This window comes from Stomoxys calcitrans, chromosome 3 (assembly GCF_963082655.1).
Source record: "Stomoxys calcitrans chromosome 3, idStoCalc2.1, whole genome shotgun sequence".
NCBI classification, from domain to species: Eukaryota; Metazoa; Arthropoda; class Insecta; order Diptera; family Muscidae; genus Stomoxys; species Stomoxys calcitrans.
This window is the reverse complement of record NC_081554.1, coordinates 140,955,073-140,979,382: the sequence shown is the minus strand read 5'-3', so window position 1 is coordinate 140,979,382 and position 24,310 is coordinate 140,955,073. Positions and strand designations below refer to the sequence as shown.

The 24,310-nt window shown below is 36.1% G+C and overlaps 2 protein-coding genes across 2 annotated transcripts in view; both read right to left on the bottom strand.

Annotated features, from left to right (window-relative positions):
• Positions 1–1,257: 1,257 nt before the first annotated feature.
• Positions 1,258–24,310, bottom strand: part of LOC131995710 (zinc finger protein 492-like) — a 493,860-nt gene continuing 470,807 nt past the window's right edge. The window contains exon 6 of the transcript XR_009397566.1: positions 1,258–1,316. The gene's annotated coding sequence lies outside the window, so the exon portion shown is untranslated. The remainder of the gene's footprint in view (positions 1,317–24,310) is intronic.
• Positions 20,844–21,697, bottom strand: LOC106083872 (uncharacterized). Its single transcript, XM_013247152.2, has 2 exons — positions 21,453–21,697; positions 20,844–21,390 (listed from the first exon to the last, which is right to left on the bottom strand). The coding sequence occupies exons 1-2, from the start codon at positions 21,695–21,697 to the stop codon at positions 20,844–20,846; spliced, it is 792 nt and encodes a 263-aa protein (XP_013102606.1).

Genomic DNA, 24,310 nt, shown 5'->3' with positions numbered 1-24,310 from the left:
GCACGTCGTTCAGACACGTCATATAAAAGGAGGCGCCTTATATTTGAGCTTAAACTTAAATCGGACTGCAGTCATTGGTATTAGAGAAGTATCCCCTATTTCTTAATTTATTTTTTTTTTTTTAATGTACTTAAAAAATATTCCTTGAAAATTTGTCTTGGAGATTGGATTGAAAAGTTTCCTTTTGAAAAAAAACATTTCGAGTGGGCCGGGCCAGAGTAAAGTTTTGTCTTTTATATTACAAATTTCATTGACATTTAGATTAAGGCCTATTAAGGCTGTAGAAGACAAAATTTTGCATGAGCTATTTTGTTTGACATCCCATATATATCTTTCATCCGATATGGCCTTTTAAGACTGTAGAAGCAGAAATTTTTTTTTTTTTTTGACGTCCCAATATTTGTGCAAAATTTCATCAAAATCGGTTCAGATTTGTATTAAGCTCCCATATATATTTTTTAGCTAATATAGCCAGAATTTGGCTCCATCTGGGTCAGCTGTTTTATTCGATATTTCAGTAAGTACTCAAAATTAAAGTCTGAAAAGACTTTGACATAGGTTCTATTTATTAGAAGTAGTGGGTAGACTCGGTGGTGTAGAGTATTATATAGACGGCCGCTGCGCTCAACCCTTTTCCTACCTTTCCTTACTGGATATTTGTTTAAACTAGGAAGATCTTGTCCAAACACCTAATATCAGTAAACAGGGATAAAATCAAATTATGATAAACTTTAAAAACTTCAGACATAGTTTCAACGTGAGAACGCTTTACACAGCCGTAGAAGGATAAAACTTCGACCAAAAAGCCAAGTACAGGACATTTGAGCGTTTAATTCCTAAACCTGCGCGAATTGTCCGATTTTTTCCACTAAACATAATGAAGGCTTTGAGCAAAATTTCAGCGCAAAGCTGTATTATTTTGGCGGATGCAATAAAAATTAGAGCTATACTCACGGAAAAGTTAAAGAATAAGTGGAAATTTATTTTTCTTTCAAATAAAATGGACAATTTTTTAAATTGCCCTCGAGCATCCCAATACGGGGGAGACATCTGTCGAATAAATTAATATTGCCCGGTTGAAGTTTTAGCTCAAAGTTAACTCAAATTCTTTTGATGGCCAAGACAGAACGGCAAGTCACTGACATAATTTCCAAGTTTTATTTGGCTGAAGGCCTCTTAAACTTCTCCAGCATTAGTGAGGAAATAAAAACTATTGAAAAATATTCTCGCTAGAAATTGAAACCAGCTTACCTATGTGCCACGGTGGTCTCCTTGTTTTTTTTATGGAGGAATTCTCCAGCCAGATTTACATTACACTACAAAAAAAAAAAACAATGAGTTCTTGCAAGTATGAAGCAATCCATTCATGGCAGAAAATAATTCCCAGCAATAAAGCAAATCGGCAACAAATTGTCCATAAAACATTTTATTTATGTGGAAAAATATTGCAAAGGCATCCATAACTTGCCTTGTATGACAACATTAAGGGTAATAAATTCCTTAGCAAACCGTTAAAAATTTATGTTTTCATAACTTTCGGAGCAATTTTTTAATTAGCGTGCATTTTTTTAGCAATCGTATATTATATGGCAAAATTATGTCAAACCAGGAAAATATTGAAAGGCCATTAAGGGGACAACATGAAAAATAGGTAGGCACATACAACAGTGTTGCTATTACGAACATGTGTGTATGGTTGTGTGAACTAAAGGATTTTATTAATGAACCCGAAAGGGGTACATTCCTTTGATTTTTGCAATAAATGCATGATAATTTACTAAACAAGCCAGCAGCATTTATAAATCAGTAAATTTATGACAACAAATAGCAAAGGATCATAAAGGCTTATTTGTGGTTTTTCTGCATGAATGTGTTAAACATGAAATTTAACGGAGATTACAAGGAAGAGAAACAAAAGATATGCGAGGACGACAAAAAGCGAGCACTAACAAATTTTCGCACATCATGAGAAGGCCTTTGCTTAACACAAAAAAATCCTAAGACAGTGGATGGGGTGCAATTTGTGCATAGAGAAAAAATTCATCTGGTCGAATTCTTTAAGAAAAACGTCAAATCTAAAGCATCTTTTTCCGCACGAATGATTTTAAGCCAGCAAATAAAGAAATAAGGCTGCGCATGGTATCGAACAATTTGAAAACTAAATCTTTTGTAGGTAACTTAAAAACTTAAACCCTTATTACAACTTTATACAAATAGCATTAAAAGGCCAGTCGAAATTAGTTCATCAGTCCTTTATCAAAAGAAAAAAAAAACTAAGCGCTCATTTCTCGCCATTTCGTTGCTTCTTGTAATTGATACAATTTATTTTCTTGCTTGCTTTTATATATTGAAGTCCTTCGGCTTTCCCTCATCACTGCCACCAAACTCTAATAACTTTTGACATTTCTTATTCAACGCATATTAATGCAACACCGTGAAAAGGTTTGAAAACTTTTCTAGGGAAAAAGGAGCGTTCACAAAACATTTCACCAGACACATTCATCCGTATTAATACAACGCCTGGATAGGTAATTTTAAGTTCCAAAGAGTGGCAATATGATGGAAGCATAAAATATTGAATGTTTTGTTCCTCTAAATTTTTCACAAAAAAAGAAAACTGCTGCAAAATAACTGAGGTTTATAAGAAAAATGGCGTCTTTTCTGAAGAAAAAAAATCAAATGTATTTTTTTGTTCAAATTTGAAAATAAAACAAATTTTTTGTGAAAAATTTTGCGCTGAAATAGAGTAATGCAAACAAATAGAATGAATAAATGCCAAACGCAATAAATTGGAGGACATTGTAGAATGTAAACATGATATTTATAAATACATATTTTTAATATTGGGTTGCCCAAAAAGTAATTGTTGATTTTTCATGTAGTCGGCATTGACAAATTTTAAGCAAATTTTAAGCATTAATCAAATTGGATCGTCATGTAACTGAGCGTGAGATAGGAGAGAAGTTAAATATACCAAAATCAACCGTTCATTATCACATAAAAAGTCTTGGACTGGTGAAAAAGCTTGATATTTGGGTATCACATGTATTGAAAGAAATTCATTTAACAAACCGAATCAACGTGATATGCACCTTAAACGCAATGATCCGTTTTTAAAACGAATCAGAACTGGAGATGAAAAATGGATTGTTTACAACAACGTTAGTCGAAAACGATCATGGTCCAAGCATGGTGAACCAGCTCAAACCACTTCAAAGGCTGATATCCACCAAAAGAAGGTTATGCTGTCTGTTTGATGGGATTGGAAGGGTGTGGTATATTTTGAGCTGCTTCCTAGGATTAACGATTAATTCGGATGTTTACTGTCAACAATTGGATAAATTGAATACAGCCATCAAGGAGAAGCGACCAGAATTGGTCAATCGTAAAGGTGTCATATTCCACCAGGACAACGCTAGACCGCACACATCTTTGGTCACTCGCCAAAAACTGAGTGAGCTTGGCTGGGAACTTTTGATGCATCCACCATATAGCCCTGACCTTGCACCATCAGACTACCATTTATTTCGATCTTTACAGAACTCCTTAAATGGTAAAACTTTCGGCAATGATGAGGCTATAAAATCGCACTTGGTTCAGTTTTTTGCAGATAAAGGCCAGAAGTTCTATGAGCGTGGAATACTAAATTTGTCAGAAAGATGGCAAAAGGTTATCGAACAAAATGGCAATAATATATATGATTAAAGTTCATTCTAAGTTTTATTAAAAATGCATTTACTTTCTTTTAAAAAATCCGCAATTACATTTTAGGCAACCCAATAGTATATAGATATAGTACAGATTTTATTGACTTGGGAGCTGAGGGTGGAAGATAACTTATGTGGATCTAGATTTCGTGGTATTCCACACAAGATGCTAAGATTGGTTTTTATTGCGATTCATTTTAAATATGTATGTGTATAAATTATTCTGTCTGTAATACTTTTAACAGACGGTGTCGCCGACAACGAAGAGAGCCTCAAAATGAAATGGACAATTTTTCTTCTTCTTAGAAGCTTGGGACCATTAAAAAAAATTTAATTATTTTTTTGCAATATTTTTCATATTTTATACGCAATTTAATTCAATGAAATAAGTTTTTCAATTATTTTTTCTTATTATTTAAAATAAATGGAGGCCACCGTAGCGCAGAGGTTAGCATGTCCACCTATGACGCTGAACGCCTGGGTCGAACCCTGGCGAGACCATCAGAAAAAATTTTTAGCGGTGGTTTTCCCCTCCTAATGCTGGCAACATTTGTGAGGTACTATGCCATGTAAAACTTCTCTCTAAAGAGGTGTCGTACTGCGGCACGCCGTTCGGAATCGACTTTAAAAAGGAGGCCCTTATCATTGAGCTTAAACTTGAATCGGACTGCACTCATTGATATGTGAGAAGTTTGCCCTTGTTCCTTTGTGGAATGTTCATGGGCAAAATTTGCATTTGGAAAAGAAATGGCAAATTTCAAATGAATTGTTTATTGAGTTAAATTGTTTGCTGAGTTATCTTTAAATAGATTTTTGAGCTTATCATAAATCCAAATTGCAATGTTCAAAATTCCTTTTTAGGTCCGATTTCAGTAAATTTTGTAGTTGTATATACAAATTTCTTAATTAAACAAAGATTTTCACTATTTCTGTGTAGGCATTTCATGTTAGGAGCTTAATTAGTTCATTCGAATTTCCAAATTGCAATGTTCAAAATTCCTTTTTACGTCCGATTTCAGTAAATTATGTAGTTGTATATACAAATTTCTTAATTAAACAAAGTTTTTCATTTTTTCTGTGTAGGCATTTCATGTTAGGAGCTTAATTAGTTCATTCGTATCATCAGTCTTAAAATTTTCCTTTTTTGACTTTACATCGGGAGATCGCTTTATAAGGGGGTTATATAGAGCCCAACCTCAAACATCTCCTCGATAGCTTTATATTTAAACCACGTTTCCCCTCTATAGCTTCTTATTTAAAGATTGCAACCGTCGTTGTTTTGGATTTTTAAGACGATCAAGAATATTTTTACTTTATGAGTACGATGGTTTTCACCATTGGCTGTTTACTAATTTAAGTAATTTTCAGCTCAATTTTGGTAACCGCCTTTATGAAGTATCCGTATGTCACAGCCAACTATGTCGTATTTCACACTGCAGATGAACTCTTTCAAATTTTGCATTGCTTATTCGTTCTTATCACCAAGACTATAACAACCAAAACCACACATTTGACTGATTATTTTTCTTTTTACAAAATGATTTGTTTTTTCAATTGTCCCGATGGAACGAAGTGTTTTCTCGTACATTATTTGCCTTGAAGAAGTTCTAAATTTCTGCAGAAGGTTTTTTTTTAACAGAAATTGTCAGCCTCGAACATATTTTTATGAACATCATTTTCATTTTGCTCTTCCGCAAATTTTTACTGAAAAACAACCGGAACACACCTACGCGCATTTACAAAACATATGTTTTTTGTTTTGATGAATGGACATTCTTTTACATTTTGTGTTGTTATGGTTCTGAAATTAGCCTTCGACCACGACTGCTGTCAATGTCACCTTCGACAACCGGATTAAGGGTGAATACGAGGGTTGCCTATTATATTTCGATATTGGACAATCCTTGTGTTGCGATCTGTCAACAGACAGCTCTATCGTAAAGCTTCACATTTTTGTGGTTATACGTACTCAGAACGTTTTGATATATAAACTCTATTTGTGTTGTTTACAGTAACTTAAAAGATTCATCTCGCTCAAAAAATGGAATTAAATCATGAACATTTTCGTGCGATTATTTGTTACAACTTCGACGTGGATTAACTCAACAACAGTGCATATATGAACCTAATTCAATTTTTGGCGATGAAGCTTCATCGAGGACCAGTGTGTATCGATGGTATGGTGTATTCAACCGAGGTCGTAGTTCACTCCAAGACGAATTTCATGAAGGTCGTTCAAACCATTGATTGTTCCAAAAACTATTGATGCTGTGGGCCAACTAATATTGCAAGATCCTCATGTGTCCTATCGTAAGATTAAGACAACCTTAAGCATTAATGGGACCAGCATACATTCAATATTGCATGAAAAATTTGTTCGCGTTGGATCCCACACAACTTGTCAATCGCTCAAAAAAAGACTCGTGTCGACTGATTGAAAGAAATGCTCCAAAACTACGAAACAACTGCATTTTTGAGCACTCAAAACATCGATTTGATGAGCCATCCGCCGTATACTCCTGACTTGCCACCGACTTCTTTTTATTCCCGTACGTAAAAAATAAAATGACAGGTCAACGTTTTTGACACCTGAAGAAGCGATTGATGCGTTCAGAATACATGTTTTGGAGATACTTCAATCAGAGTGGAAAAAGTGCTTCCACAATTGGTTCAAACGCAAAAGTATAGATCTATATAGGGAATATTTCGAAAAACAATAAAGCTGTTTTCGATTATTTTCGATGGTTTTTGTCTTTTCTTAATATAAAACGCAATCTTCGTATATGCAATGAAGCCTGTAATTGATATTACTTCAGCACCATATTACATATAGTCTCCTACGATATGTACAAACCCATAGCAATCCCATGGCTGGTACTACGTACCGGATTGACCCGATGGAGTCCTTCATCGGCCAAGCGCTGCCTTCTCAGTGTACAACACACTGGTACAACAACAACAAATCTGTAGAGCACATTTTCTTGGCCACTTCAAAATTTTTGTTCAAGTGGGGTGACCAAGGACCTTATACCAAACAACGTACCTCAAGTTCATGTTCCAGGGGGTAAACATCTGTGTACCAAATATTACAGAAATTAATTGAAATGTTAAAAAAAATCAATAATTTCAATTATAACTTCAACTGAAAATTTCAACAAATTTCAATATAACTCGCCTTGTCATATCATAGGCGCTCAGTATTTGTGCAAGAGCCGTTGCCACCCTCTCTCTGAGGCCGTTCGATGCCGCAAATTGTCCGCGACTGCCATTGCAGCTACACCGTATGGAGCATTCCACTAACCGTAGTAGATGCCATTGTGCAAAATTTCGACCAGGTCGCAAAAGAATTGAGCACTATAGGGACTTAAGAAGTAAAGTCAGCAGATCAGTTTATATGGGAGCTATATCTGGTATTGACCAATATTTCGATGTGTTATAAACGGATTGACGATGTTAATATACCCCCATTCTATGATGGAGAGTATAATTAACTGGATTATTTAGTTTATTGATTGCAACCGATTTGTTTTTTCTGTTTACTGACGAATGCCTTTCATTTAAGTCCCATATTCTCCTTAACGACATGCATAAATGGGGTTTCAAAATGGACGCTACAAATGTAGACCGTTGGGACAGCACACGGCGGTATATTTTTTGTCGCTCTTTTGACATTTATCTTCAGTAAGGTTTGCCATTTCAAGATGGAAAGATATACCAGCCAACAAGGAGAGGAAATTATTAAAATTTACTACAGCAAACGTTAAGAGCGCTACGCCCAAAGGCTCATTTCTGGCTCAATGGCTTCGTCAATAAGCAAAATATGCGTTATTGTTCTGACAGCAGTCCACATGTACTCCATGAGTCATCAAAATTACGGTATGGGGCGGTTAATGGACCGTACTTCTTCCGTGATGATCTAGACAGCACGTTACTGTGAATGGGAATCAATTATATTAGAATATTTTTGGCCCTAATTGGATCATATAGACTTGGAGGACAGGTGGTTCCAACAGGACGGCGCCACAAGCCACACAGCGAATGTCACAATCAATTTTTTGGAAACTGAGATTGGAGAAAGTTGTTTCTCACGAAATGGTCCAGTCGATTGGCCGCCTTGATTGTGCGATTTGGCGCCGTTTGACTATTTCCTGAGGGGCTACGTCAAGTCTATGGCTTATGGCAACAAAACAGCGACAATTGATGAACTTCGTACGAATATCGAACGGGATATTGCAGCAGTATCGGTCGATTTATGATTGAAAACCGTCGAAAATTGGGTTTAGCGTTTGGACTTCTGCAAGCGTGCCCATGGTGGCCATGCAAAAGATATCGAGTTCCATACATAATGGCAACGAATGTACTTTCACAAAAATAAAGAATTTCATTGATATCCAAACCCGTTTTTGTTTTATTAAAAAAAAAATTCTGTAGCGCTCTTATTGAAAAACCCTGTATATTGTTTGGGAGTGAGTCGGTTCCAAGCCCGTAGTCTTCTCCCTAAGACCTTCCGTTTCAGACCCAATTTCCATCGTTAGACAAACATGCCCATTTTGGGATAAAGTGCCTTTTATTTGATACCAATATTGCCGTGGTAAGCATGTCCTGTTTGGCGGGTAATGTGGAGGTTTGGCGACCTACCAGTCACTTAGGCCCAATCGTTTATGTCTCCTCTTAAGTTCCTGTCATTTAGTACCCATATTGCCCCATATGGCTTTTTCATTTGATATACATTTTGTCCTAATCGGTAAACATGGCTTTCCGCCAGGTAGTTTGGTTCCATAGTTTTATACCAATTGCGTATTTTAGGTTTTCAAAGGGCGTTTTGAGAAGTGGGGTATGAGGAAGGGTTAAATGAAATAAAATAATTTATTTTCACCGGGGGACAAACTCTACAATCTGTGAAAATTGGAACAAATTGATTGTGCCATTTTAGTATACAAAAACTTCAAAGAAAATGGAAAAATCTGCTCAGTGGCTAAAGTGATAATCAATAAATTTCTTTGACAATATCACATCATAGAACAGAAACCATTGTTAAGATAGACGGACACATCATCGTTTTCACAATTGGACAATTGTCCTGTGAGTGTCGCCAGAATTGATGTGAACGAATTCTAGTGACGAGCATTTTAAATTGGAACAGATCGATTGACCATTGTTATAAAGAACTTTTGACTAAATCTTAAAATCAAAGGTTAAAAGGTAGTGTATGCAAGAGATCTTTACAAAAAATCCAAACGAAAGAAAGGATTCGTTTTGCCTCATTTCTTTCGCAATTTATGAGTAATACTAATAATAGAAGACCAAGTATTATGTGTAATAACACCTTGCAACAAGATATTTGTTAGATAAAACAAAGAATATTTTAACATTATATTTTTACGTATTCTTCATATTTTTTCCAGAAGACATCCTGTGGCGAATTTTGTCTTCTTTCTTTGTAGATCATTGCTATTTTATTAGGTGACAACGACGGCGACAAGTACTGTACTGAAGTATTTGCCACAATAGCTTTGGGAATATGTGCAGTTTTCTTGGGAGTTTAGTTTTACATTGCCAAAATGGCTTTAGGGATTTGCTTTTAAAATTGTCACTGTTACATTTTCAAGGACACAAGAATTGTGGGATTTTGTTTTAGATTTTAGGATTTCATAAATTTTTTCTGACATTAATGGGTATTCATACATTTTTATGACTTTCTCATCACCTTGGACTCATGCACATATAATGTCCTATGCTATTATAATAAATATCTCAAGTAGGGGTTATTCTTTCCATTTACCACTATGGCATCAAATTCGTTGGGGTTTATTGTCCCATCATTGAATTTGAATAGGTTCTCAATACTTCTTATTTACTGCAATCAAATATTCTGTGGTTGATGCCTTTTTAAAAATAACAATCTTGAAATATCATAGGAATTTAATTTTTGGTAGCCAATAATTTATGACAACATTTAAGTCGTCAGAAATACTCCCCTGAGAAAATGAAATTTGCATTTTTCTTCCAATACTACATAATGGTCTTTATGACATTAAAGTTGGTGCCTTCGCAAAGAATAATAATGTTGGCATATTTTCAGGATTAAATTTTATATTTCATATTTTCCTGAACCGCTTGACTTAACCTCAATTTTAACACCCTTTCTCTTGGAAAGTTCTTTATGAATACGCATTTGCTTCTGTATCTAATGAATAAATATAATTAGCATTTTAATGATAGGCAATTTAATGAAATATATTGTGTAAATATTTACTAGAATTTTCAAATGTCTCACTTAAGCAGGGACATTTTTGTGGCAACAGCAAATGAAAGTTAGATATTTGCTCAGAAGGGGAAATCATGTCTTTTCTGACTGTTAAGAAGCAACAAATTAAAATTTATCGAAATATAAAATTTTGAAACATTTCCTAAAAGTAATATTTTATTCCATCCCATTGCAATAAATTGATATTTTCTCTAAAATACGTTTTTATGTTTAAAATAGATTTTCAATGATTTAACTTTTATTAAACTAAGGAAAAATAAAAAAATTTTCAAAAAAAAGATACGAAATTTTTGATTTTCATTCAATACTTTCACAAAAACTGAATTAATAAAAATTGATGAAAAATTAGCTTCAGATGGAAGATTGCATTAAAAATTGTTCAAAGTTTAGGTTGAATGGCTAGCTCATCCCGAAAGGTGAGTTCACCTAGAAGCCAGTCCGCCCCATTGTGACACACAAGTAAGAAAAAGGAAAAGGAGGACTTGGTGAAAAATTATGATGATGAAATACACTGCCCCCCGCTGCATCCCGAAGGGGAGACAGGGAGATGATGAGATATAGAAAATGCCACAACACAAGTGCTTCCCCGGTGCGTAAGCCCCATAACAGAGTGTGGAAGATTTCATCGCGTTGCTCGTCGATTCAAAACCGTCTTATTCACGTATCTCAGGAGCCTCCCCAGAGACAAATCTGCAAGTTCGCCGATATCGGAGAAGAACCTCCTATCTAAGATGGGAAGCCTATTCTGCTGTAGATACGTCAATGCCATAGGAGTCCGTTCGGGGCTCCCAAACACTAGGCCACGCACTTCAACCTCATCGTCCTTGAATTCAAGGCTTTTGGGACTCGTCATGCTGTCCACATATATCCTGAGTTTTGAAGGTGGCAGGTGGATCTTACGAATCTAATTGCGCCCAACGTAATAGAACAGACCTCTGCCTGAAAGATCGAGCAGTCATTCGGCGGTCTAACTGACATATCGATGTCGTGTGTCTCGGAGTAAACCCTCAGTCCTGTCTCTGACTCCATTCTGGAGCCATCAGTGAAGACAGGGGTCTCATCCATCTCAAACACTTTATGCGCCTCCCAACTTACCCTTTCGGAAAAGCGAATCCGGAACAACTTCTCCCGAATCGGTCTCGCCGCGAGGTAAACTGGAACCCTACTCAGCCCATCTCCAGCATCCATGCCCTACAAAATGGAGCAGTGGCCTTTTCCGTCCTCTCTAAGCAAGCAAAGTTCCATATGTCAGCACTGATCTCGAAATGGCCGTGTGCATCCAGTATTCCATCCTTGGTTTAACTCCCCACTTCCTACCGAACACCTTTCTGTAGGATCTGCGCCTTGCACATCGCCTTTCGGCACGTTTCGTCCGTATTCCTTTTCCAGAACCGAAGACCAAGGATTCTCTCAGATCCTGAATCCATCCTTAGAGGACTAGAGGACTAAATGATTGGATGAGGCTGATGGCGATCGGAGACATGCGGTATGCTGGTGACGTGGCTATTGCGGTTAGTGTAAAATTTCCTAAAAATCCGTCTAAGACAGAAATAGTTCTTTTCAGCAGGAGATACAAGTTACCCAGATTAACACCCGTCTTCTTGCGAGGAGAGAATATTCCATTTGCCGAAAGCACAAAATACCTGGGTGTTTTAGTGGAGAGGAAATTAAACTTCAAAAAAAACATTAAGGAATAGGCAAAAAGACAAATCTTGCCCCATACATCTACAAGAGAGCTGTTGGCAAAAGTTGGGGTTTTAAAGCGCGTCATGCATTGGGTATATGATGCAGTTTTCAGACCTTGAATGCTATATGGTGTTGTAGTCTGGTGGACAGCGCTTCAAAAGTCTACCTTCTGTTCAATACTCAGGCGAATCCAAAACATGGCTTGTTTGCCGTGCATCACAGCCGATCTGAGAACTACGCCATCCAATGCACTAAATTTAATGCTACACCCAATAACTTTGGACATTCTAGATCGACAAATTGCTAAGACCGCTCAAAGCAGAGTTCGCAGCAATTTTTTATGGTTATGCGTCCTCTACTGACATTTTGTTATCCTTGAGATAATGTCCGATGTTTTAGGCAGCTCGCATTACAGCTAAGCAGCTCCTAAAAATCGTCTCAAAGAGTCGCATGACAATCGGTTCAGCCCTTTGCAATATAGCAGGCTGTACGCCATCCGGTTAAACGAATTAACCATCCGGATGATATCAATGTCCCTGTACACAACAGAAGGGTATTCCTTCCGCTATCAAGTCCTCAACCTCGGACATTGATATCATCCGGGTTAAGTGACCCACCGGCTACGTCGGAGCACTCAGGGAAGTACGTAGCAGCCAAAAGCTCGAGCGTCTCAGTGCTACATTCTATCCATGTTCTCTTATCTCTACGAATAATTCGGAGGGTTTTCGGATCATTGGACACCAATCCGCAGAACCTGGAGGACGCATTCACTCCCTCTATTTACTCGCAAAAACAGACCCATGGGGACCTCTTGGAAAATTTCATTTCGCTTTTGTACTTGTTTGGGGACTCCCTTTAAACGTCGCAGCCGGCACACAGCTTGGGTTTGTTTGCCCTATTACTGAGCCTATTCGTAGTCTGCCTAAGTTTACTTAAGTTTCCGTTCAATCAAACAGATATGTCGGAAGGCAGTTCTACTCATAACTACTCAACATGGCTGCTCTCAACAGATTTGCTGCCAATTAAAACTCCTTTCTATCAATAAGCGTGGTGCTTATGGTCCGAAGCTTTGTTTAATGCTCTCTCCAGTTGGTTTTTCTGGGTTTTTTATTCTCAAAACTTAGTCTAGATTTGAAATAGGTTTATTTTACATATTTCCTTTATAGAATTGTCAAATAAACCTATTTAAAGGCTTCATTGAGTTTATAAGTGAATAAGGCCGTTAGTGTTTGAATAAACATAACCAACCCATATTTGAATACATTTTCCATAATACAGTTCTCCAGATTTAAGCTTTGAGATGGCCAAATTTCGCTTAAAATTTAAGATAGTGGGTATGGTAAGGTTAGAGTAGTAGTCTATTTTCTTAGCAAACTCACTTAGACTATTTTAGTTCATTGTGATACCGTAGTAACACCAGACTGCCACTGGTGGGAATCACATCCCTTACCTCGTACTAGCGTTCTCGGTGTTTGTGCCGAAAATAGTCCAAGTCTTACTCTATTTGGATACTGCTGCCATATAGACCGATCTCGCGATTCAGTTTCTTAAGCTCACAAAAGTGTATCTGTGGCGAAAATGGTCCAGATAGAATCCTATTTGCATATAGCTGCCATATAGACCGATCTCGCGATTCAGTTTCTTAAGATCATAAATGCGTAGGTTTGCTCAATTCAATGATATTTAGGACAGGATATCATATTGGATCTATTAACATACGGGCCAATAACTGTCCATATCGGATTTTAATTGGACATAGCTTCGACATATATATACCTTCTCAAAACCATGCTGGTGACTGTTTTCGCTGAACTCCTGAACGCTGAACCAACATAATATTGTATGTCAAGACTCGTGAAGAGCGAGACACGAGTTGTTGGTGAGTAGATAATTTAAAAAAACAACCACCATTCAGTGCTTGGGAGTATTTTTATCACAAATTCATCGCAGCTACAGTGAGATATGAGAAATTATCGCTGCACACTGAGTCGAAAGCATCTTGCTGTCATTTTTTTAAAGTTGAACTGATCACACAAATCGTTCGGAAACTATTTGTTTTCTCTTATAAAAATAAACAACACGTCTGTGCAGACGACAAGAAAAGTAATACTCTATTTGAATCAAAATGTACCCGAATACATGCTTTGTACAACGTGCACTTACTGAAATCTGAATCAATCTTTCTTTTTGCTAAAGGGCTTTTTTTTGCAGGCACTCATCTCGTTACTCAGTTCTCAATTGTCTCATACAATGTTGTATTTTTCAACAAATAGTTCAGTTCTTGAAATACTCTTCGATTGTTAGTGTGCCTTGAAAGATGAAATGAATGGTCTTGCGCAGTCCTTTAACACCTTTCTTTAGATTTAATATCTAAAGGCTGGTACTATATTCGTTTTTCACAGTTGAAAACACACATTTTTCACGGTTACTTTCTTGAAACACTACAAAAATCTCAAAGAAAACATAAGACTTTTAAGAAAATGTTTTCATAGGTAATGAGGGAATGTCCTACTGAATGAAATCATCAAGTTTTTTTTTTGCTTCAAAATCTATTATCTAAAAAAAGTAATCACGAAAAAATGTTGCGAAAAACGACCATAGTACCAGCCATTAGCTGATAAAAAATCCAAAGTTTGGCCCGGCCGCACAAGTCGAATACGAAAAATGTGATTTTCGTATAAAATGTTTTCAAAATATGGTTAGGTTATTGTACAATACAAAATTTGCAAGAATTTTATTTTTTCCATAGTTTAGCAAGTATTTCCTTTACAAACGTTTCAATAACGGTGACTGTCATTCCGAACCGTTTACCTATAGCCACGTGTTACCAACGCATTAGTATTAGGGGAAACCCTTCTGAAATCATTAACACCTTATTATTAACATCTTGCAAAAACTTTCCCTTCCGCTGGTGTGTTTTGTAATCTCCCACAGAAAGGATTAACACAATGAGAATATACATTTAATTTTGAAATTTTTGGAATGCAGTTTTTTCATAGACTATTCGTTTTAAAATCCAACAGATGTAGTTGCTGCAAAGCGAGAACAAAATAAAACACAAAAGGATCAAATGAGCGCATTAAGGATTTAAAGTTACTGGTGCAACACAAAAGACTAGAATAATGTCCGAGCTAAAACCAACAAAAAATGCGTCGCTAGTAGTGAAGTGGTGCTGTTTTAAAGACACATTCACTACTATAGCCATGTTAACAAGGCAGCAGCAACAACAATTACGAAATGGACTCATGCGGCTGGGTTGCCGGCTAGCTGGTTGACTGGTCATGATGAATCCTGGTGAACAGTTTGTTTTTGCCCTGGAATCTAGTGTCAAATGTGGACAAGCAGATTTAAGAACACGGTCTCACACAAATCTGTCACATCACATAACACCATAGACCAGGACCACTATACACGAGACAATGGGCATACCGAAGATACCGATGACTGCAGACCACCCGTAGATGTCCTGCTGCGTGCAGAAGGCTCGTGTTAGAGTTTAGCACAACATACACAATGACTTCAATGGGTTCCTGGCGAGTCGTGCCTAAAATCTATTGATTATAATTGACTATGCCCAGGCGCGAATGAATCGGTCCAGAGTCAGTGAGTGTGTCACTGGTCGATCGGTTGCTACTCTGGTGTTTTGTTTTTTGGTTTTCATTTGTGCTTCAAGAATTGAGTGTTTAAAATTAAGATGTCCTGCTGTCTATCTTCCATGCACACTGCCATTGTCGATGTTTTCTATGTGCTGTGATTGTCCTTGGGTTTATGAGTCACCCAAAGGTTTAGGGGTAACGCAAATCACATGACTAGGATACCAAAAAAAAAATGAAGGACATAAATGTTAAGCTCAGTCTAGCAGCTTCCTTTAAGCCGATTAAATCTTTTTAATTATGATTTATTGTTTTCTAGGACATTCGACTAACAGAAATTTAATAAAAAAAGGGAAACCATAGGCAACCAATAGCGACCAGCATTAACAGCAAAGATTTGTTTTTGGCTTTTTCCATTGTTCTTGGCAGATAATATTAAAATATTGTGATAGATTTCGTTGGATGAAGTCAAACAAACTAGGAAATATAGCAAAATTCACTACTTACTGAATATAAAATACTGAATTGAAATAGATGTCATCAGTCACCAATGTGTGAATACATACCTAAAAAAGAGAACAAAACAAATATGGATTTAAAAATTGAGTTAATGCTTTGTTTACAATAAAGAAATTCTATTAATAAGAAATTAAATTTTTATACCAGTGGCAACATTTATTCATCGTAAAATGAAGCGAAACAATGTGTTAAAAAATTCAATTTAACATAGTTTCGAAATATTTGAAAAACCATTAAAATAAACATTGACTTATTACGCCAATAATTATGCTGCAACTCAAAAAAAAAAAATATTACGTAAATGTTTATATAGTTAGTACGAGTGAAAAGTTAAAAAAATATTCTAATCAATTTTATAAAAGTATTTAAACACAATATATGTATATAAAATGTTGCGTTAAATCCCGTAAGTGATGATTTTCTTCCTATTCAAATAATTTTTTCTTTTATCCAAGAACAGAATTAGAAGAAACTGGGTATAATAATTATCACTATTTCTCAGTTCATTGACATGGTCCGGTAAGCACTACAACTTACTTTAATCGTAAAATGAAGTGAAACAATATGTTAAAAATCTAACATAGTATCGAATTATTTGAAAAATGAAAGAAGCAATGGCCTATTACGCCAATTACTATGCTGCAACTCAATAAAATTATTTCAGTTCTGATTGCGTTAATGAACGGGCGTAAATTTTTCCATAGATAGCATATGTGAAAAAAATTTAATAAATTTTTTAAATCGAATTAATAAAAGTAATCGTGATATATTGTATTTATATACAATTTTTCGTTATATTCCGGGTATATTCATATTGTCATTCCGTTTGCAACACACCGAAATATCCATAAAATATAAATAAATAAAATATATATATTCTTGATCAGCGTAAAAATCTAAGACGATCTAGACATGTCCGTCCGTCTGTCTGTTGAAATCACGCTACAGTCTTTAAAAATAGAGATATTGAGCTGAAATTTTCCACATATTCTTTTTTTGTGCATAAGCAGGTTAAGTTCGAAGATGGGCAATATCGGGCTATTTCTTCATATGGCCTCCATATAGACCGATCCGCCGATTTAGGGTCTTAGGCCCATAAAAGTCACATTTATTATCCGATTTTGATAAAAATTTGGGACAGTGAGTTGTGTTAGGGCCTTCGACATCCTTTGTTAATTTGGCTCAGATCAGTCCAGATTTGGATATAGCTGCCATATAGACCGATCCTCCGATTTAGGGTCTTAGGCCCATAAAAGCCACATTTATTATCCGATTTTGCTGAAATTTGGGACAGTGAGTTGTGTTAGGTCCTTCGACATCCTTCGTCAATTTGGCTCAGATCGGTTCAGATTTGCACATAGCTGCCATATAGACCGATCCTCCGATTTAGGGTCTAAGGCCCATAAAAGCCACATTAATTGTCCGATTTTGCTGAAATTTGGGACAGTGAGTTGTGTTAGGCCCTTCGACATCCTTGTCAATTTGGCTCAGATCGGTTCAGATTTGTTTATAGCTGCCATATAGACCGATCCTCTGATTTAGGGTCTTAGGCCCATAAAAGCCACATTTATCATCCGATTTTGCTGAAATTTGGGACAGGGAATTGTGTTAGTCCCTTTGATATCCCTCATCAATTTGGTGCAGATCGGTCCAGTTTTGGATAAAGCTGCCATATAGACCGATCCCTCGATTTCAGAGGCGCATTTATTGCCTGATGTCGCCGAAATTTGGGACAGTAAGTTAAGATAAGCCCCTCAACATAATTCTGCAGTATGGCACAGATCGGTTAAGATTTAGATAAAGCTGTCATATAGACCGATCTCTCTATTTAAGGTTCTGGGCCCATAAAAGGTGCATTTATTGTCCGATGTCGCCGAAATTCAGGACAGTGAGTTAGGTTAAGCCCTTCGACTTCCTTCTGCAATATGGCCCAGATCAGTCCAGATTTGGATATAGCTGCCATATAGACCGATATCTCAATTTAAAGGTTTGGCCCCATAAAAGGCGCATTTATAATCCGATATTACTGAAATTTGACTCAGTGACTTATGTTAGGCTTTTCGAAATCCGTGTCGTATGTAGCTCAGATCGGTTTATTTTTAGATAAAGCTACTTAAAAGACCGATATTTTGTTATACACAATTAAACAATGACTTGTACTTATAAGTATTTGGTCCAAATTGGCACATATTTTGATATAACTGCTATGGGACAAAAGGTATACAATTTTCACCGGATTTTGATGAAAGGTGGTTTACGTATATTCCCGAGGTGGTGGGTATCCAAAGTTCGGCCCGGCCGAACTAACGCCTTTTTACTTGTTTTTATTTAACTACGTTCTGGGAAATTGTGCATACAAGTGGGAAATGATTTTTAATGATCTGATAGAATACTTATGCTTGCCCAATGGATTTTCTACTAGTAATGGAAGTCGAAAATAAAAATATTTTGTTGGTAAGTATGTATTCAACTGAAAGTAAATAGTAATCATCTTTTTCATCTGTTTGGCTTTTTAACAGCCGGTCATGCGAGTCAATTTTGATTTCATTGTTTTTCAAGTCGAGCTTAATGTCCAAGCGAATACAACACCCAAAGGAGAGATTGTTAAATTAGTCTTGAAGAAAAGAAGTTGCCAGTTCCTTAGACAAGGCAGGACACATGTCACCCCACTGGTGGACGCGTTTCGATAATTGGGTTACTTTATCTCATCGGCATCATCGTGAACTATGTCCGTCCGTCTGCCCGGCCTAGAGTTCACAGCCTGTTTTACGTAGTACTTATAGTTGAGATCATAAGCACAAATCCTATGTGAAATCTCAACTATTACTACCAGACTGTTCGCTGTAAGCTTTTTTTCACTGAGCAATATCTCTTCAAACAAACTCCAACTCCCCTCTATGGCCATGGTGGATATTGTTTTGGAGACGAGCTTTTCGTCTTCCACTTACAAACAACACATCATTGAAAGCTGTTTTTGTTAGTTCCCCGTGCTCAGGGTGTACTTTACAGGTTGGTCATTAAGCTCGACTTGAAAAACAATGAAACAAAAATTGAATTAAAATTTTTGTTTGTTTTATTTTCTTTTTTTATAACAGAAACTTTAAAATTCTAAATATTGATGTAGGTCTATGGGGATTGCAAATGGGCCATATCGGTTCAGATTTAGATATAGCTCCCATATAAACCGATTTCCCTATTTGATTTCTTGAGCCCCTGTAAGCCGCAAGTTTGTCCGATTTGGTTGAAATTTTGCATGTGGTGTTCCGTTATGACTTCCAACAACTGTGTTAAATACGGCCCAAGTCGATCTATAGCCTGATATCCCATATAAACCGATCTTCCGTTTTGACTTCTTAAACCCCTAAAAGCCGGAATTTTTGTCCGATATGGCTGAAATGCATATATTGGGTTGCCCAAAAAGTAATTGCGGATTTTTCATATAGTCGGCGTTGACAAATTTTTTCACAGCTTGTGACTCTGCAATTGCATACCTTCTTCTGTCAGTTATCAGCTGTTACTTTTAGCTTGCTTTAAAAAAAAAGTGTAAAAAAAGTATATTTGATTAAAGTTCATTCTAAGTTTTATTAAAAATGCATTTACTTTCTTTTAAAAAAGCCGCAATTACTTTTTGGGCAACCCAATAGTATTCTGTTATGACACCTAACAACAGTGCCTAGTACGGTCCAAATAGGCATAAAACCTGATATAGCCGCCAATATAAACCAATCTTCCGATTTGACTTCTTGAGCAATTTTTTGAGGAAACAGCAATTTTTGTCCGATTAGGCTGAAATTTTACGGGTTATGTTCCGTTATGACTTATGTGCTAAGTACGGTCCAAATTAGTCCATAACCTGATATGGCTCCCATGTAAACCGGTCTCTCGATCAACCTTGTTCGGTTCCTAGAAGCTTTAATTGTTGCAGGTTTGACAGAAATTTGGCATGTAGAATGAAATTATGCCCCTTTAACGAAATTTATTTGGTATACATTTTTAGAAGTCGTAAGTTCGCAAGATTTGGCCCGGCCGAACTTACCACGCTTTTACATTTTTCTGTTTCACTCGTAAGTATTTTAAAATCCCTTTATTCTTCATAAGTAGTATAAAAAAAATGTTTTTCATATTACAAACAAAATATATATCGCGAAAAATTGTGTAAAAATTTTGCGTTCGTAAAGCCGGATTCATCCATATACATGTTCCTGATCATAACATATGGGACTACTAATGAAAAATAATGTTTTTATCATTTAATTTTAATTAAAAGTAATTTTTTCGCAATTAAACTACATAATTATATGGTCACCACTGTATATATCCTTGTCATGTTTGTTGTTATATTCTGTCGGCTTCCTTCGCATTTAACGATGTTAAACTTGTGACAATGAGTTTTAGTATTCGGCTAACCACAAATCCACAGCCAATCTCATGTCTCGTATTATGCCAGCTATAATACAATGCGTACCTTTCGTTCTTGTTCACCCGACCCATATCACTTCCTGTAACGCAATGTAATGTCGGTCCTCTAATTTTTAATTGTACAATAGCTAGGTGCAGTATACACCTTCATTGTATAGACTACGGACATTCCAGGTGCAGATTTACAAATCAAGATTCTTAAATTGATTGACTGACTCATCCATATTTTTATAGTTCTTGAATTATAAAAATATTCCTCACTGCCACGGGAAAGTTTAGTGTCCACAACTGAGGTGAGAGAAGAACAAAGATTGGCCTGGAAATTGGCTTTCCGTTACTTCGTATCCATAAAAACCAAAGATTCACTTTTGAAAAGTATCCGGCTCTATCCGATATAACGTAAAATATTGAAAACGTAATAACAAACTTAATATGCTGAATCTTTTTGATTTAAAGTTCTGTTTTCGTAACGGCACCTCAAAACCGCTAGGGAGAATCGATACTACGAAACAATTCCAAAGACTGGCACCAACAAATTTAACGGAGATCTTGCTTTTGTTTTCAAAAATTTTATACACTTGTAGATTTTAAGCATTAAATTTTATTATCAACAAAATTGGACTTTAATTCTAACATCAAATTGTACGAAAGTTAACAAATTGCTTCACTAGGAATCACATCTTGAGCCAAGCCCATAATCAAGGCCACCAATTCGACCATTGAAATATTCTGCAAGGCTTTATTCATTGGTGGAACTACCAAATATTCCACAGTATCACTAACACCTTCAGCATTTTCATCAAAAGTCAAGCGAATGAATTCTTCAGCCCATGAATTGAAAATTTTCGAATAAATCACACTGTCCATAAAGCCTGTGGTTTTTGATTTCGATGATTCCAAATCCAGCTTAATATTAAAAGCCCAAACAGTTAAACCACCCGATAAATTTGGTCTCAATTTAAAACTACCATGTGCACGTAAATTGATCAATTCCAAATTAAATAGACCATCGCCATGTAAACTCATAACTGGACCCAACATATTGGTAAGGACATTTAGTTTATATGAACTTTTAGCCCAAATCGAAGGGAATCTAAAATCAAAGGTAATTTTCTGCAATACGTTGTTCCAATTTAAATCAACTATGTCGAATTCATTGAGTCCAGTGATGATCAAGTTAGTGAGATTTCCTTTGAAACTGTAAAATTGAAGAATAAAATTATGAACATTTTTATTAAAATTGAGATCTTAAACACTCACCTTCCCATACTGCCCACTATATTGAATTTTGTAAATTCTTTCTCAAATGGAGCCAAGGGAGGAATACCCGCGGGTTCATAACCACATTTCATTTGAAGTTTTATAAATTCTACAAAATCTCTTAAATCATCATCGAATTTTGTTCGTCCTTCGGGTGCTATATATCCCTCAATAGTTGCCAATGGCTGGCAGGTGTTTAAGAAAACCACCAAAATTGTTGCAAAAGTTGTTAGTAACTTGAACATCGCTTATTAGCAACAATAACAAAACTCTACTGCTTGCTGGATTTGGTTAATACCAAAAGTTATTGCCTAAGAATTGGTTTATTAATCATGCAATAGTAAAATAATTTTTATGTTTTTGCGATTAGATTTAGAAGCAAATTGTTCATAGTATTTAAAAGATAAGAAATATTACCTCTATGCGAATGGAAATTGAAAAGTTGGTGTATTGGATAGCTCCTTAAGGTATGCTGTATTTTTGGATGCTTAAATGTAAAATTCTAATTGGATTCATTTAAAGAGTGTGAAGGTGGTTTATATACAGAGGTCAATTGTTAGCTGGGCTTATAAGAAACTAGATGGTCCGGTGAGCTTTGCTACACACCACAATTACTCTTTGAAAAAAGGGATTTCTTAAACATAGGATTAATGCGCATAGGTTTAATACTTTTTGGGTCATGGAAACTTTCCCGACCAGCATTGAATTAACTTGAAAAACCCCTAGCCCCTAATTAATATACTCATATTAATTAAGCCTACCACTGTAGGATGGGGAAACTAATCTAGTCATTCCGTTAATAGCGCACCTCAAAAAATCGATTTGCGACCCTTACATATATTCTTGGTTGTCTTTATGGTCCTTCGTTACTTCTTGAGCCGCGTTTGTTGACCGTTTTTGCTGAAATTTTGCACGTAGAGTTTTGTTATGACTTTCAGTATCCTTGGTAGGTTACATTTTTGTTTATGACGGCCATCATTTGGGCTAAATGCCGCCCATATAGGTCCTTTCATAGATAAATTTGTCTTCTTCAGCCCATCGACGCTTAAACTTATTCTATTTGATTGAAATTTGTTACTAGAAGCACACTCATGTTCCCCAATAACCACAAGAAATGTCGCCAAATAGGTTTATAAATAAATATGCAAATTTGCCCATTAACATTCCATTAAGGATCAGGGGCAAACTTCTCACATATCAATCAATCAATATACAATAGCGTTATCACCGAAAACGGACCTTTTTGAAGAAGAAGAAAGACCTTTTGTCATCAGAACACATAGTCAGAATGGCTTCCTCATCCACCGTATTTTTCAGATCCGGGCCTCAGCAACTTTTTTCTGTTCTCAGAGCTGAAGAGAATCATTGCTGAAAAGAAATTCGACAACGATGAATTTGAGGCTAAGAAAATTTTTGTTTGTGACCTTCTTGATGTTTTCATCTTTAATCGCCACTTTAGGTCGTCGACTTCATGCATCGTCCTCGTTTTCATTTCGACTCGTTTAATATTTCAGCAAATTGATTCAACCATATTTTTCAAACTACCAAAAGATTAACTGAAATTCGTTATATCGCAAACTAAAATTCGGGCAGCGGTAACATTTGTGCACGTGCCACTTCAAGGACCCCATGTTATAGACTTGAAGTATAAAATACACTAGACTACAGACTACTTTTTATCATCTGAAAACAAGAGCAAATGTTTGCTGTTTTAGCAAGAATTACTGTTAAACACGGAAATTGACAATTTTTAAAGTTTCGCCATAGGTACGTTCAATGACAAAAATCATTCGAGCAATGAAGGCTTTTAATATAATTTTGTATCATGGCAACGAAATAAATCCATTTATAATCTGGAAGAGTTTGAATTACCAGTTTCGATTTGGTTATCCAATTATAATTGGTAAACATTTGAGTTAGAACTCCGGTAAAACTTTAAGTTGAAATTGGAATTGATAAGGGGCCTTCTTTTTATAGCCGAGTCCGAACGGCGTGGCGCAGTGCGACACCTCTTTGGAGAGAAGTTTTAGACATAGTAGGGGAAAACCACCGTTGAAATTTTTTTCTGGTCTCGCCAGGATTTGAACCCAGGCGTTCAGCGTCATAGGCGGACATGCTAACCTCTGCGCTACGGTGGCCTCCTGACCGAAGGTATTGTCAGTGTAAAAACAAAAAACTTTATATTAGTTACAAATTCTTGCATGAATTTTTTGCAAAACAATATGTACTTTTATCGTAAACAAAGTCCAACGTTCTTCGGAAAAGAAGTTTACTTGGCGCATATTTCTTTTATGTGAAACGAATTATTATTTTTTGGTAGACTTAGCAGTGCAATAGAAGTTCTTATCACTACAAAGACTAAGATTTCTTTATATAACAACATACAAACAAATTATTCGTTTCATATAAAATAAATTTTCGCCAAGTAACCTTCTTTATGGCAAAACTTTTGAAATTTGGTACGATAAAGGTACATGTTTTTGGCGATAAATTCTTGCAAGAATTTGTGACAAATATAGTTTTTTCTTGCACTGACAATACTTTTCACTCTTGATATATAAAATGTTATTCGAGGTTTCAACCGGGGCTACGGAGTCGAGTTTTTAAGGTCGGAGTCGGACTATTAACCGGAGTCGGAGTTTGCTCCAACTCCGAACCGCTCTCAGATTCCGGCTTAATACTACGCCTCCGACTTATACTCCGACAGGGGTCGGAATCGAGGGCTAAACTCCACAGTCGTGGTTTCAACTAGTTTTTCTTAACTTAAATATCAATTTAATGTCATGCTTATGTATACGTACATTTTTTTTTTAATTTTAAAATACGTTGTGCATATTGATAAGCATGCCAAATTCGAT

Coding starts and splice junctions, on each gene's coding strand:
- LOC106083872 (XM_013247152.2), bottom strand. CDS start 21,697: ATGTTCAAGTTACTAACAACTTTTGCAACAATTTTGGTGGTTTTCTTA. Junction 21,391..21,452: donor ATAGTGGGCAGTATGGGAAG/GTGAGTGTTTAA, acceptor TCAATTTTACAG/TTTCAAAGGAAATCTCACTA.